The 25,925-nt window shown below is 37.5% G+C and overlaps 1 protein-coding gene across 1 annotated transcript in view; it reads left to right on the top strand.

The window, feature by feature from the left end:
• The window catches only part of PRTG (protogenin), a gene marked incomplete at its 3' end in the record, with an annotated part of 127,851 nt that overhangs the window by 85,979 nt on the left and 15,947 nt on the right, over positions 1–25,925 (top strand). The window contains exons 12-14 of the mRNA XM_082617091.1: positions 21,024–21,119; positions 22,155–22,341; positions 23,029–23,156. Of these exons, the coding sequence (XP_082473217.1) occupies positions 21,024–21,119; positions 22,155–22,341; positions 23,029–23,156 (411 nt within the window). The remainder of the gene's footprint in view (positions 1–21,023; positions 21,120–22,154; positions 22,342–23,028; positions 23,157–25,925) is intronic.

Raw genomic sequence — 25,925 nt, 5'->3', positions numbered from 1 at the left:
TTTGTAAATATATCTAGCTAGTCATTATTTCAAATTTATAAACCTCCTGCTTCCTTCTAAGAAAGATTTGGAGTAACTCAATACAGAAACACAAAATTCAACAAAATAAAGAAATAGGTGATATAAGGCCCAGTGTTAGTAAGTGTTTGGGATTAAAGAATACTCATATTAATAGTGGGAGTGTAAATTGATACACAGCTTTTCTAGGGATAATTAGGCAACACCAACAGGGGGTGGAATAATATACACTCTTTTACCCAGCAACTCTGTTAATAGAACCTGTCATAAGAAAGTATTATGAACATGCACAAACACTTAACCACAAGGATGCTCACTGTAGTGTATGGGGTCATTTATAATTGTGAAAAGCTGGAGAAAACCTAAATATTCAGCTACAGAGGTTTAATAAAGTAAACTTGGTACATCCATACAATTTGAATAAATGTAGACATTAGAAGGAATGTTTTAGAATATATAATAATAGGAATAGTTGTCCATAGGATATTAACTGAAAAAAAACGGTTATGAAATATAAAATATACTGAGTATGGGTGCATATGGATAAGAAAGGGAATGAAAAAACATACGAACTAGTGTTCACAGTGCTTATCTCTGGGTGCTAGTTTTGTTTGTTTGTATTTTTTTGTTTGTTTGTTTTTTCAGTACACGGGCCTCTCACTGTTGTGGCCTCTCCCGTTGCGGAGCACAGGCTCCAGATGCGCAGGCTCAGCGGCCATGGCTCACAGGCCCAGCCGCTCCGTGGCATGTGGGATCTTCCTGGACCGGGGCACGAACCCGTGTCCTCTGTATTGGCAGGCAGGCTCTCAACCACTGCGCCACCAGGGAAGCCCTGGGTGCTAGTCTTAAGGATATTTTATTTTTATTTCTTTTGGCCCGAGTTACATAAATTTTCTGTAACAAACATGTATTTGATCATAATGGGAAAAAACAGTAAAGTATATTTTTATTGACTATACTTAGATGAAAAAATTGGAGCAAAGGCAAATCAAGATTGAAAGAGTCAGTGAAACCACGATAACGACTTCTTTGTTGTATGCTGTACAGATCCTGTACAGTTGCTACAAATGCCTATAAATTTAGCTATGATCTTCCTTGCAGCCAAAGCAAACCACAAACACTGGTAGCTGGGGGAAACAGGATATTTTAATTATTAGAAGATTTTAATATACTAACTAAATTCCCAAAATACAGTACCTCTGAAAAAACCGTATGCTCACATTGTTGGAGGGTCTCTGTGAATCTGTATTGAAAACCATATTATTCTTGACAATGACTTAAGCTAATAAGGGAAGAAGATTCCTGTAGTTTCTAGGATCATTTAACAAGTTACAGTGTTTTGGATGACCTAGAGATACTAATGGAGGAAACAATTAAAAGAATTTTTTTGAACTTTCACCTTTCTCCATCTGGATGACCAAGTATGATGATTTTTAGTATGGTTTCTCTTTCTTGAATACACTCCCACTCTTTTCATAAAATGGCCTTTTGTCTCAGAAGAAAAATCATGGCAGATGGGCCTTAATTCTGACCCTACAAAACTATAGAAACTATTATTTGAAACACTCTTTTTAAAAGGCCCTTTTTTCTATGCACATATCCACTCTGAGAAATTACAGTGATTGTTTTAATCATATTAATTCTCTGTCCCATGTTAACTGAACTGCACACTTTATGGCCCTGATTTCTTGGTTTACTCTATTCGCAGGCTGTGTATATTACAAATTGGCATTCCAGTGTGAGTCATTGAGAATTAAGGAAACAAATCTGCATTTGCATTATTTATGTACAAAGTCCCTGATATTTCTAGAAATCTTATAAGAACCCTAAAAACAAGTTGGTACTTTTCATTGTCTTGTCAGGCAAGGGTTGAATACATTCATATGGGTAAATATAGATAAATATAGAGATAAAATTGGCCACTAAGAAAACACTATTCTGGAGTTAGGAAAGCTTTTGAAACTATGACAGTTGCTCTTCAACAAGAAATGTAACAGATTTGCACTTACAAAAAATGTGTATTTTAAGTTATATTTCCCTTAATAAAAAAACCCTATATTAAAGTCATAGTCTAACCTGTGTAATATTCTTGCCAAAAACATTTAGTCTGGATCTAACAATGAGGAAGCAATTAGATAAATCCAGATGTGAGATAGTCTATAAAACATCTGGACTGGATTCTTTAAAGATGTCATTGTCATTGTCACAAAAGATAGGAAAAGGACAGGGAACAATTCTAGATGAAGAAGCAGTGTGTGACCCTCAATTGGATTCAGGAATTTGGGCGGGGGTGGGGAATATAAAGGACATTATCGGTGGGAAATTTAAAAATAGACTATGTATCAGATAAAATTGTGTCATTGTTAAGTTTATTGGGTGTAATAATGATATTGTGATTATATAGGTTATATATGTTTCACCTTGTTCTCAGGGGAAACATGTCCATGTATTTAGGTGTGAAGTGTACTGATAATTCAACAAAAGAAAAAGTGGTGTGTATATGTACACTTGAACACATGCACATACAGATAAGAGAATAAGAAATAAGGAAAATATATCAAAATGTTTAAAAAATAATTTAAAAGGTTAAAAATGCTCTGTGCTGTGTGTTTAATTAGTTCCTCCAAGTTAGGAATGGTTTTACAATGATTATGCACATGGTTAAAGCGACAGCACTTCTGAAATAACAATTGATTATATAAAACAATTTTCTAGAGATGTGTGGGATATTTGAGATTTATATCAATTGGCATACATTGTAATATAATTTTACCTACTGAGAAAAAAATACAGAAAATCAGTTTCTTATTCATACTATCCAGTAACCCTTCCAATTAAAGCTCACTTGAGGAACTAAAAACTGAAATTATTTCCTTAAACAACTAAATATTTCTTCTGTCCTTGGAATGTTTATAAACTGGTGTTTATAATAATATATTTCTTTTTTTTGGCTGCACCGCATGGCTTGCGGGATCTTAGTTCCCCAACCAGGGATTGAACCCAGGCCACGGCAGTGAAAGCGCCGAGTCCTAAACCCTGGACCACCAGGGAATTCCCTTATAATAATATATTCCAGATTGAATATAAGAAAACTTAGGTCTTCCGTTGAATATTTTATTTCTCAGGAAATGTTTTTAGTTTAACTTCATATGCTCAAATTGCTTCAGATTCTCTATCATATGTGTTGAAAACTATTTAAAGATATATTGAATAACTTCCAAGCACCCCCAAACATCTTCAGTGTCTTTCAGTACCTGAAAGATTTAAGGTTTATATACAATTTGAGTGGACTGTTTATAGCCAATTAACATGGTAATGACCTGCACCTGCTTGTATCAAACTCCCAGAATTCTCTTATCTGCTAACATTAAAATCAATTTTGAAGTGGTACATTCAGCAAAGTTTAAATAAATTGCTGTAATATAGTGCTTTTTGTGAGTTCTAAAGGAGGCATAAATAAATAATGCAATAATGTTTTATCACTATGATTGATGAAGCTGATATTTTACCAGCTTGCATTTCCTACTTGAGAAGAAATTTAAGACTGGTTTCAAGCTGTCTACCTGCTTCTCTCCCATCTTGTAAGCATGCTTTTAACTGCCGAGGGCTGAGATTTGGAGGAATGGTTATCAGACCACAGATGTTTTTGCCATGAAACGGTGCACCTCCAACCAAGTCACCGTGGTTCAGGAAATGATAGATGGTATTTTCATGTTGCCTCACAGAAAGGTCAAAATGGCATGGCGAGCCCATGACAGTGAAAGGGAGAAATGTTAGTCCTGGAAGGAAATTTATTTCATGGCTTCAGGGGAAGTTTGGTTGTCATGAATAGGCTCTCTCTGTCAGTCTACAAAAATATTGTTTGTAAGGCAATGATGTATGTCAAACAGACAGTGTCTGTGTGTTGGCAGACAGAGCAGCTAGTTAAACAAATGCTAAGCCAAGTATAGTAGCGCAAGTCAAGTACTTTGGATGCTTTTAGGGTAAGAATTGCTCTTGATAGAAATATCAACATAATCAAAGGAACTTATTTCATTTTCTTACGTAACGACTTTAAGTAAACTTCCTTTGTAAATTTTACAGCCTTTTAAAATGCACCCCCCCATTCTAACACTTTTTTTGTGTTAAAAATTCTTATAATCAGCAATCGCTCTATTTTATTCACTTTTAAATTATTTAGGAACATATATGTGGACCAGCCTTATTAGTACGCTTTACATAAAGCTGTTATCAATGTTGAGACAGTTAAGCCTCTGCTTTTTTGGAGTCTTCGTTCTTTTTCTCTTTCCCAACCCACAGGAACTATCAACCATGGGCATAATAATTGATGGTGTGGTAGGAGAGACTCAGTGGCATTGCTCACTCATCTTACAAAATTAGACCATGGAAGTGCCTTTCTTCCTGGGGGATTCCCAAAGGGAAAGGAATGCCATAAGAAAAGAACATAAAAGATCAAAAACTGTGTTCCTTGGAGCCTCCATTATCACTTTCAGATTTGTTTTTCAATGTTTGGATGAAAATCAGATTCATTCATGGCAACGTTCAAATAGAAATCTTCAACCCCAAATATTTCTTATCCAGACAACCCAAAGTAATACATTTGTCAAAAATAAAATATTTTTTAAAAAGTCTTGAAAGCCTAATAGATGTATAAAATGAAATCACATGATCAAAAAAGAAATAACATGATCACAATATTCGTGAACACAATATAATTGGGAAAGCCTTATGCTTCTGGATTTTACAAAACAATCCCAGTCTTTTGGGGAAGGTTTTTAAATTAGAGATAACCAATAGGATATACTTATTTTGGTAGGAAACTAATCTCGAATGTCACATACAAATAACTTTCTTCCAAATTATCCTAAACTCAGTAGGAGAGGGGATGTTTTTACTGGGAGTGAGAGGTGTTGTTTGTCTTAGGGCCCTTCAGGCATGCAGGACAAAAGGGACTGAGTCTTTTCAGGTTTAGACAAATACTCTACCATCAGCTTCCATAGAGAGCTGTTCTACAGAACACAGAGGGAAAGCTGGGAGAGTGGGGGATTGCCCATTCCATCTGCCATTCTGTCTGTTTTACACTCAGATAAATATTCTGGATTACCACAGAATACATTTATAACATTTTGGCATGGTGATCATTAAAAAAATACTTTCTTTAAATTTTCAATGCAAAGTGAATTATGTTTATGATTAACAATCCCTTGCAGAAGTTCAGTTTATGAACAAAAGGAGAATGAATTTTTAATCTAGGCTTAAAGTAAAATTTACACTCTTTTAGCTAAAAAACCTCTTTTTAAATCAGCATACTAGTGCATTTATGTAAGGCATTATTTCAACCATCATGAACTTTTTCCATTCTAACATAAGTCTGATAATACAAGACAAAGAAATCCCCCTTAGAAGAGACTTGGTCTCCTAACGGCATCATGGTTTAGAGAGAAGAGAAACACTAGTCTTAACAGCATTTCAATAACTTGAAGCCAAATCACATCGTTCAAATGTGATTTTTTTTTGTTACTGTGCTTACGCATAGCATTTTAAGGTAGAGCATTTCACTCAGCTTTCCTTTCCCACGCATCCCCCTTAGCATTTTTCCTGCTCCTCTGCTGCTGGACCAGACTTGGTCTGGCCCCAGATTCTATGTCAGAGGCCGTGACCCAGGTGTCACAGTGGTCCATACTGCTGGCCTCTTCTCTGAATAATTATATGGGGTACTGTATTGGAAGGACAGGCTTGGGGGCAGTGCAGTCACCCTGGCTAGCCAGACCAAGGAGCTCTCCCGTCAGACTGCAGGGAAACAATGGGCCGAAAGGCTCACACAAAACCTTGTAGCACAAAAGATTAAATTAAAAATGGACATTTAGGGCTTCCCTGGTGGCTCAGTGGTTGAGAATCTGCCTGCCAAGCAGGGGACATGGGTTCGAGCCCTGGTCCAGGAAGATCCCACATGCCGCGGAGCAACTGGGCCCGTGAGCCACAACTACTGAGCCTGCGCGTCTGGAGCCTGTGCTCCGCAACAAGAGAGGCCGCGATAGTGAGAGGCCCGCACACCGCGATGAAGAGTGGCCCCCTCTTGCCACAACTAGAGAAAGCCCTCTCACAGAAACAAAGACCCAACACAGCCAAAAATAAATATACATTAAAAAAATATGGACATTTGGCCAGACACTAGGTTTCATCCCACAGAATGTCACCTTTCTCACTTTTTCTGAGCATTTTCTTCTTTAACAGTGTTCATACTTCATATGTTGACCTTATAGCAGCACATTTTCAGATTGCTGCTTTTAGATTACCTTTGCATATATATTCTAATTTACTTGATTATTTTTAATGCTTTGAGGCTGTCTTAATTGTGACACTTTGTTGCTAATATAAGCAAAGCTTTTCTTTAGCAGTGGTTTAAGTAAGTAATTTAAAGTAGTACGTAGTGGGTTTTTTGTTTGGCAGTGGCACAACGTGTGGGATCTTAGTTCCCCTACCAGGGATTGAACCCGTGCACCCTGCAGTGCAAGCATGGAGCCCTAACCACTGGGCCACGAGAGAATTCCCACATAGTGATTTTTAAAGTAATTCTTTTTGTTCTCTTAAGATGTTTTATTAAGCTACTCTAGCATGTTTCATGTCTGTAAATTGAACCAAGGGGACTGTCCCAAAGTAGATGTGATTATTTTACCTTCTTTTGGTCCTAGGAGGATTATTTTTCCCATCACCTGAGAAGTTTCCATAACAAGATGGGGAATAAAACTCATTAAGTCTTTATGAGATTTGAATGTTAGAAATTATGTCAGAGGTGGACTCACTGCTGTGAGGTAAAAGTTTTTTCATGGTCCTGATCTCAGGTTTTCTCTTAATTTTGTCTACCCCTGATCTGTCCACTTTGGCCTGGCTCTTTTCAAGCCTTCTGGAGCCTCACCAACAAGCAGCAGCCAAAAGAAACAAAGGCTTGGTTTTCATGACCCCAGTGTTATTATTGGTCCACAGCTAAACACTTTGTAAATAAGTAATAATTTTCTGTTGTGCATTTTTCAGGAAGCCAAGCTTGTAGAAATGTCAGTATTATAGCAAAGAATCCATAAAGTTTGAATTGATGTCTGTCTGTTTTACCATCTGTGTTCATCTCCAGTCAGAGAACACTTGGTCTTTATAGTGTTTGGGTGAAGGTATGGTGTGGGAACTTCCTACGAAGTGAGCCTTTTAGTTTTTACCTTTCGTATCTTAAATAAAGATGTGTAAGGATGGAACAATGATCAAAATCCAAAAGGATTGGAACTCTTAAATGTTTTCTCCCTGAAGTAAGTTTTATTCCTTAATTGTTAAATCTCTGATTATTCTGCTTTTGTTTTACTGTGTAACTGATTACTTTGAATGTACATTAGTATCACCCACTTATTCAGGGCCTACTTCAGAGATAACCTAAATCCGGAAACAGGCCAAAAATTAGGGTTTAAGTCATAAAGCCATGCAGTAGGAGAGGATGACATTCTTTAGAATGTATTCTCTTAATTTTACACATGTTATCACATGTTTTGCTCTCTGACTTCTAAAACATCAGTGATTATAGGGTCCCTGGCTTTATCACATAGGCCCAGAAGCACAGAATTGAAGCTGAAGGACAACAAAAACAAGTTTTAAAAAACCTAGCTACTCTGTGTTGTAGAAGATATAATAAGTGAACTTACAGCCCAACTTATTTCTAGCATACTAAAGAATCAAAGAGATTTGAAATAGATTTTTGGGTATTTTATATAGAAAAATGGTTAATTTTTAAAGGAAAGCTAGTTTACTTCTATAGAAGTATCTTTATAAAATTAAAATAATAATTCTTATTTTATAGAGTTGTAAGGATTATTTAAGATAATGCATATAAGTACATATTAGTTTGTTGGCATATAAAAGATAATACATTTTCCCAACAATTCTTTACCATTTTATTATTACTGCAGCTGCACAACCAAAAGCAAGTCTCCACGCTTTTCTGTGCCTCAATTTCCCCATTTATAAGATGTGGAAAAATAATACCTAATCTTCCTTCCTTCCCTAAGAACTAAAGATGCTAATTTTGACCCTGCTAAATGTAGCTGAAGGGGAGAAGAAATCTTTATTAAAAATCTAAGTAATCAAGGTACTTCCCTGGTGGTCCAGTGTTTAAGACCCACGCTCCCAGTGCAGGGGGCCCAGGTTCAGTTCCTGGTGGGGGAACTAAGATCCCACATACCACAACTAAGCACGGGTGCTGCAACTAGAGAAGCCCGCATGCCATGACGAAGACCCTGCACAGCCAAAATAAGGAAATTAATCAATTAATTTAAAAAAAAGATAATACGTTTTCCCAACAATTCTTTACCATTTTATTATTACCACAGCAATTCATATTTATTGTAGCACAGGTAGAAATATAGGAAGCGAAGTAACTAAAAATTTGACCGTATAGAGCTAGATATCACTGTTAACATTTTGGTACATAAGATGATGCATTTTCATTCCCCTTTATAGCTCTTCCTCCGATGTCCCACCACTTCCTTGCTCTTTAACTTCATGTTTTCTGCTACCCCTAACCTCACCCCTTCCTGATGAATTTATTCTGTTAAAGGACCTAGATAACCAGATGTCATTCTTACCCTTGGTGACTTCTCTGCAGCTTTGGATATTGTCAGCCGACCTTCTCTTGGTTTCCATGGTATTTTACCTTCCCTGTTCTCCTCATGACTCTTTAAGACCACTTCTCTTCTTGCCCCCAGGTTTCTAGTCCTTGCTGTCTTTCCTCTCCCGTGGCACCCCATCCTCCATTTAAATGACTGCTGAATGTGGTTCCCCATCCTAACTGCTGGCTCCAGCTGACACTTTTAGTCGCCCGCTGGTCAGCTCCACTTGAATGCTCCTCCAGCATTTCTGATTTGTCATGTCAATGCCTCCACCAAGCATATCCTCTTCCATTTCTGTCAGTCAAGCCAGGCTGGAACTTGGGAGATTTCTTACTCTTTCTTCTCGTTAATCCCTTCTCTCAACCATCTCATTTAGTCACCTGTTTTCTGTGCATATGTAATAAAATCCACAATGCCTAGCCTGGTTCTCAAAGCCCTGTGAAATCTAGCCCCAGCCCAACTTTTCTTTGTGACCCTCACTCATCATGCACCTTTACTGAGCTCTTCCCTGTCACTCATCCCTGATCCATGTGTTCCTGTCCCCGAGCCTTTGCTTATGCTCTTCCCATGACCTCAATCTCCTCTTCCCCACGCTTACGAGAAGGCCAGATTCTGCTCAGATGCGCTTCTTCCATGAAGTCCTCCCCACCCCCAAACTACTAGTAACCATTCCCTCTTTTGAATTCCCTTAGCGTTTCAACAAATCTCTTTGTAGCAGTCACTCCTGTCTTGCATGGTGCTTTTTTCTACCTTTGTCTTAGCTCCCCTAGTACACTATTACATAAACAAATTTGAGAGCAACTGATATATTTCAACTTCCTAATTTTAAATACGAGGAAACTGAATTCCAGGAGACCACCTTTGCAGCCGCACAGCTACGAAATCCAAGATTAAAATCCAAATCCCCCAATTCTCAAACCAGCACCCTCCTCTACACTTACTTATTCAACACTAAAAAGCACCTACGCGGGACTTCCCTGGCAGTCCAGCAATTAAGACTCCACGCTTCCAATGCAAGGGACATGGGTTTGATCCCTGGTCAGGGAACTAAGATTCTACATGCTGTGCGGTGCGGCCAAAAAACAAAACAAAAAAGCAATAAAAAATAAAAAGCACCTACTCAGTGCCAGACATTCTTCTAAGCATTTTATATATATAAACTCATTTAATCCCCATTTTATAGAAGAGGAAACTCAATGCAAACCCAAGTAGTCTGGTTCCAGGGTCTATCCTTTCACCATTATACCATCCTGCCCTTCTACATGAGAGGGAGGAGGGATTAGGAGTTATGAGATGCTTCTAATAATTATTACTACTGATATTTCTATCTCTATTATTTTTATTGGTAGGTTCTTATTACTATTGATGTTATTATCATACACTGGCACTACTTTAAGCACTTTATGTAAATCAGTTTATATCATCCTCCCATCACCTCAAGAGATAGATGCTTTATCATCATCATACCCATCTTACAGGTGATTTTAACCAAGGTAAAGAAGAGAAAATAACTTCCCAAGTTAACACAGTGTTGACCAAGCTAGAATTGGAATCCAGGGAGTCTGGGTCTGACATCTCAGCCCTTAACCCTCATGCTAAACCGTATCTTAGGTTCTTAGTAGTGCTGAATCATTGGGAAAGTTATCTTCTGTTTGTCTCAGCATCCTCCTCTGTTATGGGACAGGTGACAAAAACAGTACCTTACTCACAGGGTTTTTAAAGTTCATGTGAAATATTTCTGTGTATGACAAATGCTGATCCAAGGCAGCCCTTCTCCCTTTTACAGCTTTGTATTTCATGAAATCTTTAATTGGTGAAACTAAAGCAGTCACCCTAGTTCATGCATACCTGTTTTGAATTGCTCATTCATCAGTTTCAGCTGATATCTGAATAGCTCTCGCCTTAGTAGCTAGATGAGTCATCACTCTCCTTACAGGCACACAGATGCCATCTAGTGATAGAGAAGAGAAATGCAAGTTAGGTAAAACCCTGGAAGAAGGCATGGGTTTTTTTGTTGTTTTGTGGTGTTTGGAAACACGTTGCAGTGAAAAATGGGTATATTGTACCAAAAATTTTAGTAGGTTACTTAAGATTTTGCATAAAGATACAGTTAATTCACTGTTGTCAAATCATATGCTTTTAGAATGGAATTAAGACAGATTCTTGATCAGTTTTAATCTGTGTGCATCTTTAAAAGACCTTGGCATTACAGGGAGTCTCATTTTATTGATCTTTGTTCTTCTTGTTCTGAGTTGTTGTCACTGAAGGTAATAAACACCTAACTGTTAAAACTGGATATATTTAACAATAAATTAATTTGTTGTGTACATCTGCTTGCTGTATCTAATGCTAGTCCTCAAACTTTTCCATATTTTGTTTTTGTGAAACCATCTACTGTTCTTCCATTAGGAAAGAAATCTACTAAGTTGCTTTCCAAAGCATTTATCATCATCAGGTTGTTTCTTTGTTCGCAGATGATAGCTTATTCGATTAATATGGAAGACATGGGTGAAGGTGGATTTGACACTGAGAGGATTATACTCCATGTGACATGGTTGCCAAAACAGCAAGCATTCTTCGGGGCATAAACACAAAACACAGCTCCTTCAATCATGTATACAACTCAGACACACACTTGAGAGCTTTTGCCTCATTCCCTATGAACCAGGGAATGTTAATGAGGATAGAGAGTAGTTAGAGCTCAGCATCAGTGTCTGCTAATTGCAAATTTGCTGATATTCTGGACTCTAGACCTTGCTTGTATGAACAAACAGCCTTCATACTCATTTGCCTTCACAAAGACGATTCCCAAACTTAAGTGCAGCGTAGTTTTGGCAGTGCCTTTTCTGTTCTCCCAGGCAACTTTACTCACATAACAAAAACAACAGTAATGTTGTGTTTACTAATTATAGGAGCTACTGTACAAAGTCCTTAATAGGCATGATTTCATTTAATACTGTTTAAATCCCTATAAGGCTCCATGTGTTTGTATTTTTTACAGATCTTTTCCTGTAATTGATATCTGGTCTCATAGCATTGTGGTCGGAAAAGATACTTGATACAATTTCAATTTTCTTAAATTTACCAAGGCTTGATTTGTGACCCAAGGTATGATCTATCCTGGAGAATGTTCCATGAGCACTTGAGAAAAATGTGTATTCTGTTGTTTTTGGACGGAATGTCCTATAAATATCAATTAAGTCCATCTTGTTTAATGTATCATTTAAAGCTTGTGTTATTTGTTTTCATTTTGGATGATCTGTCCATTGGTGAAAGTGGGGTGTTAAAGTCTCCTACTATGAACGTGTTACTGTCGATTTCCCCTTTTATGGCTGTTAGTATTTGCCTTATGTATTGAGGTGCTCCTATGTTGGGTGCATAAATATTTACAATTGTTACATCTTCTTGGATCGATCCCTTGATCATTATGTAGTGTCCTTCTTTGTCTCTTGTAATAGGCTTTATTTTAAAGTCTATTTTGTCTGATATGAGAATTGCTACTCCAGCTTTCTTTTGATTTCCATTTGCATGGAATACCTTTTTCCATCCCCTCACTTTCAGTGTGTATGTGTCCCTAGGTCTGAAGTGGGTCTCTTGTAGACAGCATATATATGGGTCTTGTTTTTGTATCCATTCAGCCAGTCTGTGTCTTTTGGTGGGAGCATTTAATCCATTTACATTTAAGGTAATTATCGACATGTATGTTCCTATTCCCATTTTCTTAATTGTTTTGGGGTTGTTATTGTAGGTCTTTTCCTTCTCTTGTGTTTCTTGCCTAGAGAAGTTCCTTTAGCATTTGTTGTAAAGCTGGTTTGGTGGTGCTGAACTCTCTCAGCTTTTGCTTGTCTGTAAAGGTTTTGATTTCTCCATCAAATCTGAATGAGATCCTTGCTGGGTAGAGTAATCTTGGTTGTAAGTTTTTCTCCTTCATCACTTTAAATATGTCCTGCCAGTCCCTTCTGGCTTGCAGAGTTTCTGTTGAAAGATCAGCTGTTAACCTTATGGGGATTCCCTTGTGTGTTATTTGTTGTTTTTCCCTTGCTGCTTTTAATATGTTTTCTTTGTATTTAATTTTTGATAGTTTGATTAATATGTGCCTTGGCATGTTTCTCCTTGGATTTATCCTGTATGGGACTCTCTGTGCTTCCTGGACTTGATTAACTATTTCCTTTCCCATATTAGGGAAGTTTTCAGCTATAATCTCTTCAGATATTTTCTCAGTCCCTTTCTTTTTCTCTTCTTCTTCTGGGACCCCTATAATTCGAATGTTGTTGTGTTTAATGTCCCAGAGGTCTCTGAGACTGTCGTCAGTTCTCTTCATTCGTTTTTCTTTATTCTGCTCTGCAGTACTTATTTCCACTATTTTATCTTCCAGGTCACTTATCCGTTCTTCTGCCTCAGTTATTCTGCTATTGATCCCTTGTAAAGAATTTTTAATTTCATTTATTGTGTTGTTCATCGTTGCTTGTTTTCTCTTTAGTTCTTCTAGGTCCTTGTTAAATGTTTCTTGCATTTTGTCTATTCTATTTCCAAGATTTTGGATCATCTTTACTATCATTATTCTGAATTCTTTTTCATGTAGACTGCCTATTTCCTCTTCATTTGTTAGGTCTGGTGGGTTTTTACCTTGCTCCTTCATCTGCTGTGTGTTTTTCTGTCTTCTCATTTTGCTTATCTTCCTGTGTTTGGGGTCTCCTCTTCACAGGCTGCAGGTTCATAGTTCCTGTTGTTTTTGGTGTCTGACCCCAGTAGCTAAGGTTGGTTCAGTGGGTTGTGTAGGCTTCCTGGTGGAGGGGACTAGTGCCTGTGTTCTGGTGGATGAGGCTGGATCTTGTCTTTCTGGTGGGATCACATCTGTATTTTCCAAATGAAAATAAATGAGGCTTAGAAAACTAAGAAACTTACCCAAGGCTACACAGTTGGTAAACAATACATACAAAGTATTCATTTCCCAGTCTGTCCCCTTTGGTAGATTGAAATTAAAAGCAAGAGTTATAGCTTTCTAATGCTTGAGTCTTCTATACAGTGCCTGACTTTTAGTAGGTACTTGATAAATGTGTATTTGATACCTGTGAACTCTTTCTTGGCCAACCAGACTTCTGGTTCTGATTCCTTCTTATGTGAAACAAACTCAAGTAGAAGAACTGTAGTGAGAATGAAACAGAAGGGGAAGAAGGTGAGGCAGGTCCTAGAGCCAGTGGAGAAAGGTAAAGGGTATATAGCCATACTAGTGTTTCAGGAGGGAGAGCTTCATTTTTGGCTACAGGTTGACTCCCTAATGAAGAAACGTTAATTTGGCTGAGACCTCGATCACATTAACTTAAACTGACACTCCAGAGTTACGTATCAAAAGGTTTAGTCAGATGTGTGTTAAATTAATTTGGGCTTTCTTTCCTGACCCTTCATCTTTATATATTGCTAAATCTTTAAGCAAGTTTAACCATAAACCAAATGCTACCTATCACCCTCGAGACCATTAAGAAATTAGCCCCCACAGCAATCAGAGAAGAAAAAGAAATAAAAAGAATCCAAATTGGAAAAGAAGTAAAACTGTCACTGTTTGCAGATGACATGATACTATACATAGAGAATCTTAAAGATGCTACCAGAAAACTACTAGAGCTACTCAGTGAATTTGGTAAAGTAGCAGGATATAAAATTAATGCACAGAAATCTCTTGCATTCCTATACACTAATGATGAAAACTCTGAAAGAGAAGTTAAGGAAACACTCCCATTTACCATTTCAACAAAAAGAAAAAAATACCTAGGAATAAATCTACCTAAGGAGACAAAAGACCTGTATGCAGAAAACTATAGGACACTGATGAAAGAAATTAAAGATGATACAAACAGATGGAGAGATATACCATGTTCTTGGATTGGAAGGATCAACATCGTGAAAATGACTATACTACCCAAAGCAATCTACAGGTTCAATGCAATCCCTATCAAACTACCAATGGCATTTTTCACAGAACTGGAACAAAAAATTGCATCATCTTTATGGAAACACAAAAGAACCTGAATAGCCAAAGCAATCTTGAGAAAGAAAAACGGGGCTGGAGGAATCAGACTCCCGGACTTCAGACTATACTACAAAGCTACAGTAATCAAGACAATATGGTACTGACACAAAAACAGAAATATAGATCAATGGAACAGGATAGAAAGCCTAGAGAGATAAACCCACGCAGATGTGGTCACCATATCTTTGATAAAGGAGGCAAGAATATACAATGGAGAAAAGACAGCCTCTTCAATAAATTGTGCTGGGAAAACTGTACAGCTACATGTAAAAGAATGAAATTACAACACTCCCTAACACCATATACAAAAATAAACTTAAAATGGATTAAAGACCTAAATGTAAGGCCAGACACTATAAAACTCTTAAAGGAAAACACAGGCAGAACACTCTATGACATAAATAACAGCAAGATCCTTTTTGAATCACCTCCTAGAGAAAGGGAAATAAAAACAAAAATAAACAAATGGGATCTAATGAAACTTAAAAGCTTTTGTACAGCAAAGGAAACCATAAGCAAGACGAAAAGATAACCCTCAGAATAGGAGAAAATGTTTGCAAACGAAGCAACTGACAAAGGATTAATCTTGAAAATATACAAGCAGCTCATGCAGCTCAATATCAAAAAAAGAAACAACCCAGTCCAAAAAGGGCAGAACACCTAAATAGACATTTCTACAAAGAAGATATACAGATTGCCAACAAACACAAGAAAGGATGCTCAGTATCACTAATCATTAGAGAAATGCAAATCAAAACTACAATGAGGTATCACCTCACACTGGTCAGAATGGTCATCATCAAAAAATCTACAAACAATAAATGCTGGAGAGGGTGTAGTGAAAAGGGAACCCTTGTGCACTGTTGATGGGAATGTAAGTAGATACAGCCACTATGGAGAACAGTATGGAAGTTCCTTAAAAAACTAAAAATAGGGCTTCCCTGGTGGCACAGTGGTTGAGAGTCCACCGCCGATGCAGGAGACACAGGTTTGTGCCCCGGTCCGTGAAGATCCCACATGCTGTGGAGTGGCTGGGTCCATGAGCCATGGCTGCTGAGCCTGTGCGTCCAGAGCCTGTGCTCTGCAACGGGAGAGGCCACAACAGTGAGAGGCCCGTGTACCGCAAAAAAAAAAATTAAAAATAGAACTATCATATGACCCAGCAATCCCACTACTGGGCATATTCCCTGAGAAAACCATAATTCAAAAGGAGTCATGTACCACAGTGTTCATTGCAGCACTGTTTACAATAGCCAGGACATGGAAGCAACCTAAATGTCCATCAACTGATGTGAATGGATAAAGAAGATGTGGCACATATATACAATGGAATATCACTGAGCCATAAAAAGAAACGAAATTGATTTATTTGTAGTGAGGTAGATGGACCTAGAGCCTGTTCTACAGAGTGAAGTAAGTCAGAAGGAGAAAAACAAATACTGTATGCTAACATATATATATGGAATCTAAAAAAAAAGAAAATGGTTCTGAAGAACCTAGGGGCAGGACAGGAATAAAGACTCAGAGGTAGAGAATGGACTTGAGGACACGGGGAGGGGGAAGCGTAAGCTGGGACGAAGTGAGAGAGTAGCACTGACATATATACACTACCAAATGTAAAATAGATAGCTGGTGGGAAGCAGCTGCATAGCACAGGGAGATCAGCTCAGTGCTTTGTGACCACCTAGAGGGGTGGGTTAGGGAGGGTGGGAGGGAGACGCAAGAGGGAGGGGATATGGGGATATATGTATATGTATAGCTGATTCACTTTGTCATACAGCAGAAACTAACACAACATTGTGAAGCAATTATACTCCAATAAAGATGTTAAAAAATAAAAATTGGGGGCCTGCCTGGTGGCGCAGTGGTTGAGAGCCTGCCTGCCGATGCAGGGGACACGGGTTCGTGCCCCGGTCCGGGAAGATCCCACATGCCGCGGGGCGGCTGGGCTCGTGAGCCACGGCCGTTGAGCCTGCGCGTCCGGAGCCTGTGCTCTGCAACGGGAGAGGCCACAACAGTGAGAGGCCCGCGTACCGCAAAAAAATGATAATAATAAAAATAAATAAAAATTAGCTCTGTTGAGGGGTGGTTTTTATGCTCCTTGTCTTGAGTTTTGAAGGAACTGGGACCAGCTCTCTCCCCCTCTCTCATTCTCCTTCCCTCACTGGGTTTTGAGGAGGCTTGCACTGTCCTTTGTGGCTGCTCTTCCTGACTCTGCTGGTTTCCCCCTAAACCACACAGCGTAAGTCTGCTGAGTCTTGTGTAACCAAGCACCACATACGTGGCAGTGCTTGACTCAAGAAAGGCTGTAACAGGCCCTGGGAACTGGCTCCCTGTGGCATTTCACAGCGTTGATCCTGCATGTCTGCTTTGTCCCTTATGCATCAGAGGGTCTTTGCAGAACTGTGGAGTTTTAAGACTTGTGCTACTTTGCTGTGGTACATTATTTGTGCATTTAACTGTACTTAACATACTGGTCCTAAACTTTATTTTTGACTCTGTATCCTTAATTTTGTTAATTGTGCAGCTGTTCTCTGTTTTCTTTCTTAGCTGGTAACTTTTATTGCCTGGTAATGCTCATCTTAACATTATGTGAGGGCTCTGGTCCTTGGGTCCCCTCTTAAATTTGCAGAAGTAGATGAAATTGAATTTCTAGCAAATTGATGAACAATAATGAGCCAGGTTTTTCTGGGGTCTCTGGATTCGCAAACCAAAATAATACAGTGACTAGAATTTGAAATTGGACTCATTTTTAAAGCCTAAGAGAGAGGAGTACATGGCAAATGCAGGTGACCCACAGCTCAGCTTGGCCCCCAACCTGGCTTTTTTTTTTTTTTAACGTGACAAACTGTTTATTATAAGTTCAAGCGTGAATTGACACCAGGGAGTCCATACGAAAGGGAATCAATGTAACATACAGGACAGAGGACTTGTTCAGACTTCACAACTCACTAGACATCAGAATATATACATCTTTGATGAAGCCACAAGAATGTAATGTGTGTATAAAGGCTTTTATCCGTAGTGGCACTTTTTATTTTTTAAAATAGATTTTTTATAGAGCATGAAGAGTAGATCACATGTGAACAAAGGAGAATGGATTTTTCCCTTTGCTTTACATTATTTTTCCTACCAGTATGTCCTATAATTTTATTTTTTTTCTACTAAAATAATTTCCAATTATCCTGGTTCATGTTTTACTTTTTTTGTGTGGATAGAAAGGAATCTCATGCACCCAGTGTACTCTATTTGCCTGCCTGATGGTTTGCCTCTTCCTGACCTCACATAAACTAGCAGGGGGAAGGAGCCCAGCACTGGAGACTGTTGCTCTGGCTACGTGGATGATTTCCAGGTGGGCGTCAGAAGAGCTGCCTCTTCTTGTGTTGGGCTTGCTGGCATCTGTGCTGAGTGGGTAATAGCCAGGTGCTGGCCATGTTGAGGAACCAACTCTCTTCTCCCATCTTCTTAGGACATGTAAGCTGGTTCTGTCTGATCAACAACAACAACAAAAAGGTTAATTCTGGATTTAAAATTTAGTGTAAGCAGCTCATTTTTTTAAAGAGGAAGAAGGGAAAAAATCAATTTTAGGGCTAAAAATAAATAACCATTCCAGAGAAGTGTTTATGAAGTATTGATTGATTGTTTGCACAGTGGAAAAAAGATTAATCTCTCCACCTCTAATGATAACCCTCATCAAAATCAGCTTTCTGCGAGAGTTTGCTGTATCTGTGTCTGGTTCCCTGAGAATATGAGTTACTTTGGGCAAATTCTGTTTCACTCCTCCTTTTCTGTATCTCTTAATTCCTGGTGTAACACCTCATCACACTCAGGAGGCTTTCCTAAAAGTACTCTTCTAATTGAATAGAGACAGAATAAAGAAATACGTCTGAAGAACTTCTGCAGAGATCCAACTGAATTTCATTTATATCCATTCAGAAGGAGTATTTGAAATATGGAACTCAGGATTCAGTTGACTAATGAGTTCAGCAATAAGAGGAAAGAAAGAAGAAAACAGATTCAAATGAAGTAGCCATTGATCTGAACGGAAACCTTTTGAATCTTAGAATTTCAGTGCTGAATGTTAGAAATCATTTCAGTGATGAAATTCAAATGTGGTTATGTTTTCTGATAATTATTTAATAAATTGAAAATATTTCTATGTTAAAATTCATTATAAGGAGACATACTTGCTGTGACAAAGGCACATGTATTTGTGTAAATTTAAAGGCCTGTACTTTGTCAGAGAAATAGCCACAAGTTCCTGGTTCAGCTTTGTGTGACATTGGACATGCTACTTAACACCTTTTTACCACAGTTTATAAAATGGGAGTAACATATATCTTACAGGGTTTTGTGATACTCAAATAAGATAATGTATCTAAAAAACATTTTCTATAGGATGGTCAAATGTTGTTAGTCTTCCCATCTTTCTATCTAGAAAATACAGAAATGTTCTAAGTTGTATAATTTTTTCTTCTTGTGTAATTTTGTCAAAACAGATAGAAATAAAAATTTTATATTTTAGGACATCCTTTTAATGAATTTTAATATTAAATATTAAAATATATCAGTTTCAAAAATATTTATACAAACTCTTAAATTACATTGGAGAATTTAATAAACTTTACATCTCGTTTTTGGATATTAAATGTTTGAATTCAATCTAGAATTATTTTTATTATATTATTGTAAGTTTTTTTTCACATTTGATATATCTATTAAGGATGATTGCTTTCCCTTGTGAAATTCCTTTGGATTTATTTATGTGTTTTATTATTATTTAGAGAAGTATAATACAGAGATGCATTAAAATTAGAAATAGACTTAGCGTATGATCCAGCAATCTCACTTCTGAGTATATATCAAAAGGAAATGAGATCAGTACCTCAGAGAGTTATCTGCACCCCCATATTCATTGCAGCATTATTCACAGTAGACAAGGTGTGAAAACAACCTAAATGCCTGTTAATAGGTGAATGGATAAAGAAAATGGGGCATATATATACAATGGAATGTTATTAAACTTTTAAAAAGAAGGAAATCCTGCTATTTGCACAACATAAATGAACCTAGAGGACATTATGCCAAGTGAGATAAGCCAGAAAGACAAATACTACATGATCTCATTTATATATGGAATCTAAAATAGTTAAACTCATAGAAGCAGAAAGTAGAATGATGGTTGCCAGGAGTGGGGGAAATGGGGAGATGGGTACAAAGTTTCAGTTATGCAAGATGAGTAAGTTCTGGAGATCTGATGTACAGCATGACTATAGTTATCAAAGCTGTACTGTATACTTGAAATTTACTAAGTGTATAGATCTTAAATGTTTTCACCACACAAATACACACACACAAATGGTAACTAGTGAAGGGTCTAATTCACTTGATTGTAGTGATCATTTCACAGTGTATGCCTATACCAAACATCAAGTTATATACCTTAAATATATACAACCTTTATTTGTCAACCATACCTTAATGAAGCTGGGGGGGGAGAAAAAAAGAATACATTATTTCTGAATAGTTTTATTTTTGCCCTAAGCAAGTATTACTTTATAGTTAAATGTTATCATAAGTGCTTACATTTAAATGTATTTATATCATTAAACTTCTTGAATATCTTCTAAGTATATTATTTAAAATTGTAACCACTTAATTCCTCAAAAACCTGAAAAAAAATTTTGTTTTAATATGTATGGGATGGACTTTAGTTTCTGTGTTGTGTTAATTAATGAACACCAGTAGAGGGAGCTCCAACTCATCTTTCTTGATAAATTTAGCTCTCAACTGAAAATGTAGGTTTGTGGAAAAGGGCACGCGGTGAAATAAACTTAAATAATACGTGGTTATAAACATTTTCAAAGGTACTAAAGAATGACATGTGTAATTCTTCTTACCTTTTAGGGGGAAAACAATCTCAGTTTGATTTCCATGCTTTTAAGTTAACTACCCTCAAATAACTAAACAGAAAACTTCTATGTAGCATAACCACTTGTAAGGAATCCATCAGGCAGCCCAAGGCTTTTAAAATCAACAATCTATGTCTGGTCAGTTGAGGAAGAGGAGGAAGAACAGTGGTGGTAATGTTATTGTTCGAAATAAGGTTAAATAAAATAAAATTTTATTAATTGGTAGATAGTCACAATAGCAATGTCATAATAAGGCGAACTGCTGAGTCACTGTGTAGAATAAGGAGAGAGAAAATTTTCATTTTACTTAGAGCTCTTATGCATTCAGAAGGTTTTTAAACCAAAATCTAGAAAGGCTGTAGAACCTTTGTTCCTATTTAGAGGGATGGGCCTAATTATTACCTGTTGGTTTCTTTATAGACCCGAGAAGAAAATATCATGTGAGATTGCTGGCTTACAACAACATAGAAGATGGCTACCAGGCAGATCAAACAGTCAGTACTCCGGGATGCGTGTGTAAGTAAGAGTTCCAGTAGCTTGTTTCACAATGTAAGACTCATACTCTTTTTTTCTCTACTTCCTTCTTTAAATTTAAGTCTCATTACTACTTGGATACCTTGGTGGTTTTATTACTTTCATATCCTCCAGGATACCTAACATAGTATCTTGAACAAGTACACACTCAGTAAATATTTAAGTGAGATGTATTTAATTATAAGAACCTATTTTAGTTTTGCAAGGAAGAGACCATTAGAATTTAACTGTGGGGACTCCCCTGGTGGTACAGTGGTTAAGAATCCGCCTGCCAATGCAGGGGACACGGATTCGAGCCCTGGTCTGGGAAGATCCCACATGCCATGGAACAACTAAGCCCGTGCACCACAACTACTGAGCCTGCGCTCTAGAACCCACGAGCCACAGCTACTCAGCCTGCGTGCCACAACTACTGAAGCCCACGCACCTAGAGCCCATGCTCTGCAACAAGAAAAGCCACCACAATGAGAAGCCCGTGCACCGCAACGAAGAGTAGCCCCCACTCGCCGCAACTAGAGAAAGCCCACGTGCAGCAATGAAGACCCAAAGCAGCAAAAATAAATAATTAAATAAATTTTAAAAAATAAAAAGAAATTTAACTGGGAAAATGACCCTGAATACCTACAAATACTAAATTTTCTTTTATCTCCTTTAACCTTGAGGCTAATTATTTTCTTCGTTGCTGTTCAGTTTTATTGCTACTGAGAGCTGTTTGGTTTTATTGCTACTAAAGAGTATATCAATCTAGTTTTAAGTCTACTGCTGGCTTTCTGAATGTCTTCGGCTGGTAGCTTGACTTCTCTGTGCTTTTGTCTTACATTCTAAGTATTGATAATATTTGATTCCTTATCTAACTTACGGAAGAGTCGCTCAGGTTTGAATGATACATCTCTAGACCACTATGAACCTCTGGTGGAAGAAAGACCTAAAGGGTGGGGTGTTATGATTTTACCATTTTACGACTCTCTACGTTAAATGTTATGCCATGTGGTAAATTAACATTGTCTTTTTCAATAGCTGTTCGTGATCGCATGGTTCCTCCTCCACCACCACCCCACCATCTCTATGCGAAGGCTAACACCTCATCTTCCATCTTCCTGCACTGGAGGAGGCCTGCGTTCACCACTGCACAAATAATTAACTACACCATCCGCTGTAACCCTGTTGGTCTGCAGAATGCTTCTTTGGTTTTATACCTTCAAACGTATGTAGCTTCTATTAATTGTTGTTTTCTTTGCTCTCCTCCCCACTCACACTTCCTTCTTTACTGTCTTGGGCCAACTTGAACTTCAGCTGTAAGCATTTGTCTCAGAACTTATCTCACGTATGTCAGGGCGGGGGATTTTGCATCTTTACCATAATCAGTTCTGAAAACTGCATTTATTTTGAAATTTAATTTTCATAAATGATTTTTTGTTGTTGTTTCCCCAGCCTCGTGCAACAAGATTAGACAAGAAGCTATCAATATGATGACTTTCAAGTAGCTAAACTTAGCATATTTAAAGAAGGAAACAAGTCAATTTTCATGCTGGCATCAAAAAATAAAGCTAGTTATTCTGTTTGCTAGCTTATAGTTAGAAAGATGCCCATCATTATACTTTAAAAGAGTGATTTGACTTACAGTATTTCAGAAAAAATCCCTTTGATTTGGGACATTTCTATACTGTTAATTTCCTAGTTTCCTCTCAGAGAGGCAGTTTTTAGGCTTATTTCTATAATATCCAATGTAGCATTTTAATAATCAAATTAGATTGTTTTTTAATCTAAAACATTTTTTAAAGAAAATGAGGGAGATAATAAATAATAACAGTAACCTGTATTGATTGGAAATACTGACAATATTTTAGAAACAATGTGCTACCAGCATTAACTACTTTATTACTCATTATAGATCAGAAACTCACATGTTGGTTCAAGGTCTAGAACCAAACACCAAATATGAATTTGCTGTTCGACTGCATGTGGATCAACTTTCCAGTCCCTGGAGCCCCGTTGTCTACCACTCTACACTTCCAGAAGGTAAAGAAAGCAGCTCCCCTGTGGGTTTTATCTACGTATTATACACGCACACACACACACACACACACACACACACACGTCACTTTGAAGAAGATATACCCTGCTTGCCACCTACCAGTCTATGTGTATGTATTTATTTTGTTTCTTAACTTTTGAAGTTTCTTTTCCTTTATTACAGTAAAAATATTTTTCCTCTCAATGTATTGCACAAGCAAGTGGGCTTAAGTATAGGGTCTCTTTAGGGGATGCTACATTTTCTAAGAACAGGTGTGCTGTGCAAGGCTGCACCCAAGTAATTTAAAATGGAAGAAAGTGAGTAACATATTTAATGATGTTAAGAGCCCACATTAGAATCTAATGTGACCGGTAGCTTGATTCTGTGCATAGTGCAGTATAGATGATACCTGATTGAGCACCAATTCTGTAGCTTACCAACGGCAGTTGCTAAAATATTCCATGTCTCTAAACCTGCATTTCCTTTTTTAAAAAAATAATTTTTATTGGAGTATAGTTGCTTTACAATGTTGTGTTAGTTTCTGCTGTACAGCAAAGTGTATCAGCTGTATGTATACGTATATCCCCTCTTCTTTGGATTTCCTTCCCATTTAGGTCACCACAGAGCACTGAGTAGAGTTCCCTGTACTATACAGTAGGTTCTCATTAGTTATCTACTTTATACATAGTATCAGTAGTGTATATATGTCGGTCCCCATCTCCTAATTCATCCAACCCCCACCCCCACCCCTGGTATCCATACATTTGTTCTCTACATCTGTGTCTCTATTTCTGCTTTGCAAATAAGTTCATCTGTATCATTTTTTTAGATTCCATATATAAGCGATATTATGCGATATTTGTTTTTCTCTTTCTGACTTATCACTCTATATGACAGTCTCTAGGTCCAGCCACATCTTTGCAAATGGCACAATTTCATTCCTTTTAATAGCTGAGTAATATTCCATTGTGTATATATACCACATCTTCTTTATCCATTCCTCTGTTGATGGACATTTAGGTTGCTTCCATGTCCTGGCTATTGTAAACAATGCTGCATTGAACATTGTGGTGCGTGTATCTTTTTGAGTTACGGTTTTCTCCAGGTACATGCCCAGGAGTGCGATTGCTGGGTCATATGGTAGTTCTGTTCTTAGTTTTTTAAGGAACCTCCACACTGTTCTCCATAGTGGCTGTATCAATTTACATTCCCACCAACAGTGTAAGAGGGTTCCCTTTTCTCCACACCCTCTCCAGCATTTATTGTTTGTAGATTTTTTGAATATGGCCATTCTGACCAGTGTGAGGTGATACCTCATTGTAGTTTTGATTTGCACTTCTCTAATAATTAGCAATGTTGAGCATCTTTTCATGTGCCTCTTGGCCATCCATATGTCTTCTTTGGAGGAATGTGTATTCAGTTCTTCTGCCCATTTTTTGATTGGGTTGTGGTTTTTTTGTTTTTGGTTTTTTTGATATTGAGCTGCATGAACTGTTTGTATACTTTGGATATTAATCCCTTGTCAGTTACCTTGTTTGCAAATATCTTCTCCCATTCTGAGGGTTGTCCTATAGACTTGTTTATGGTTTCCTGTGCTGTGCAAAAGCTTTTAAGTTTAATTAGGTCCCATTTGTTTATTTTTGTTTTTATTTTCATTACTCTAGGAGATGAGTCAAAAAAGATCTTGCTGCAATTTATGTCAAAGAGTGTTCTGCCTATGTTTTCCTCTAAGAGTTTTATAGTGTATGGCCTTACATTTAGGTCTTTAATCCATTTTGAGTTTATTTTTGTGTTTAGGTGTTAGGGAGTGTTCTAATTTCATTCTTTTATACGTAGCTGTCCAGTTTTCCCAGCTCCACTTATTGAAGAGACTTTTCTCCATTGTATATTCTTGCCTCCTTTATCACGCATTAGGTGAACATAGGTGTGTGGGTTTATCTCTGGGGTTTCTATCTTGTTCCATTGATTTATATTTCCATTTTTGTGCCAGTACCATACTGTCTTCATTACTGTAGCTTTGTAGTATAGTCTGAAGTCAGGGAGCCTGATTCCTCCAACTCCATTTTTCTTTCTCAAGATCGCTTTGGCTATTTGGGGTCTTTTGTGTTTCCATACAAATTGTAAAATTTTTTGTTGTAATTCTGTGAAATATGCCATTGGTAATTTGATAGGGATTGCATTGAATCTGTAGATTGCTTTGGGTAGTAGAGTCATTTTCACAATATTAATTCTTCCAATCCAAGAACATGGTATATCTCTCTGTGCATTTCCTTTTCTCTAGAATGATGGTGAAGGTGTAGATGGTCTGTAAGGACCATTGTAGCTCTATTTTAATGATGCTGAGAGAAAACAAAGGATATTTATTTAAGTGAGCATTGGGCTGTTTTGCTATGGTTTTGGCAATATTCCATATGGGAGGTAGTGCCCAAAACCAGCTCTTCACACCTTTAGCTCATGTTGAATGTGGGCTCCACTAAAATCCCAAGACTTCACTACCTTTTGTAAATATAAGGTATTAGTCTAAGATAGATATAAGGTAAAGGTAGATAAGATATAAAGTACAGTAGACATAAGGTAAAGTCTGTCCTAGAAACCCACTGATTCACAACGATTTGGAGAGTAGCTGAACGTTTCAGTCTCAGAAGTATTTCTTGAGTGGCTTCCTAGATCAGATTAAATATACATTCTATGCATTTTAGTAAGAAATGTAGTTTAGCTTCAGTACCTAATAGAGTGAGTAATGCACAGGTGCCCTGGTGGAACTGTAAACCTTT

The sequence above is a fragment of the Mesoplodon mirus genome, assembly GCF_964341445.2.
Source record: "Mesoplodon mirus genome assembly, chromosome: 4".
NCBI lineage: Eukaryota > Metazoa > Chordata > Mammalia > Artiodactyla > Ziphiidae > Mesoplodon > Mesoplodon mirus.
This window is presented reverse-complemented; position numbering and strand designations above follow the sequence as displayed.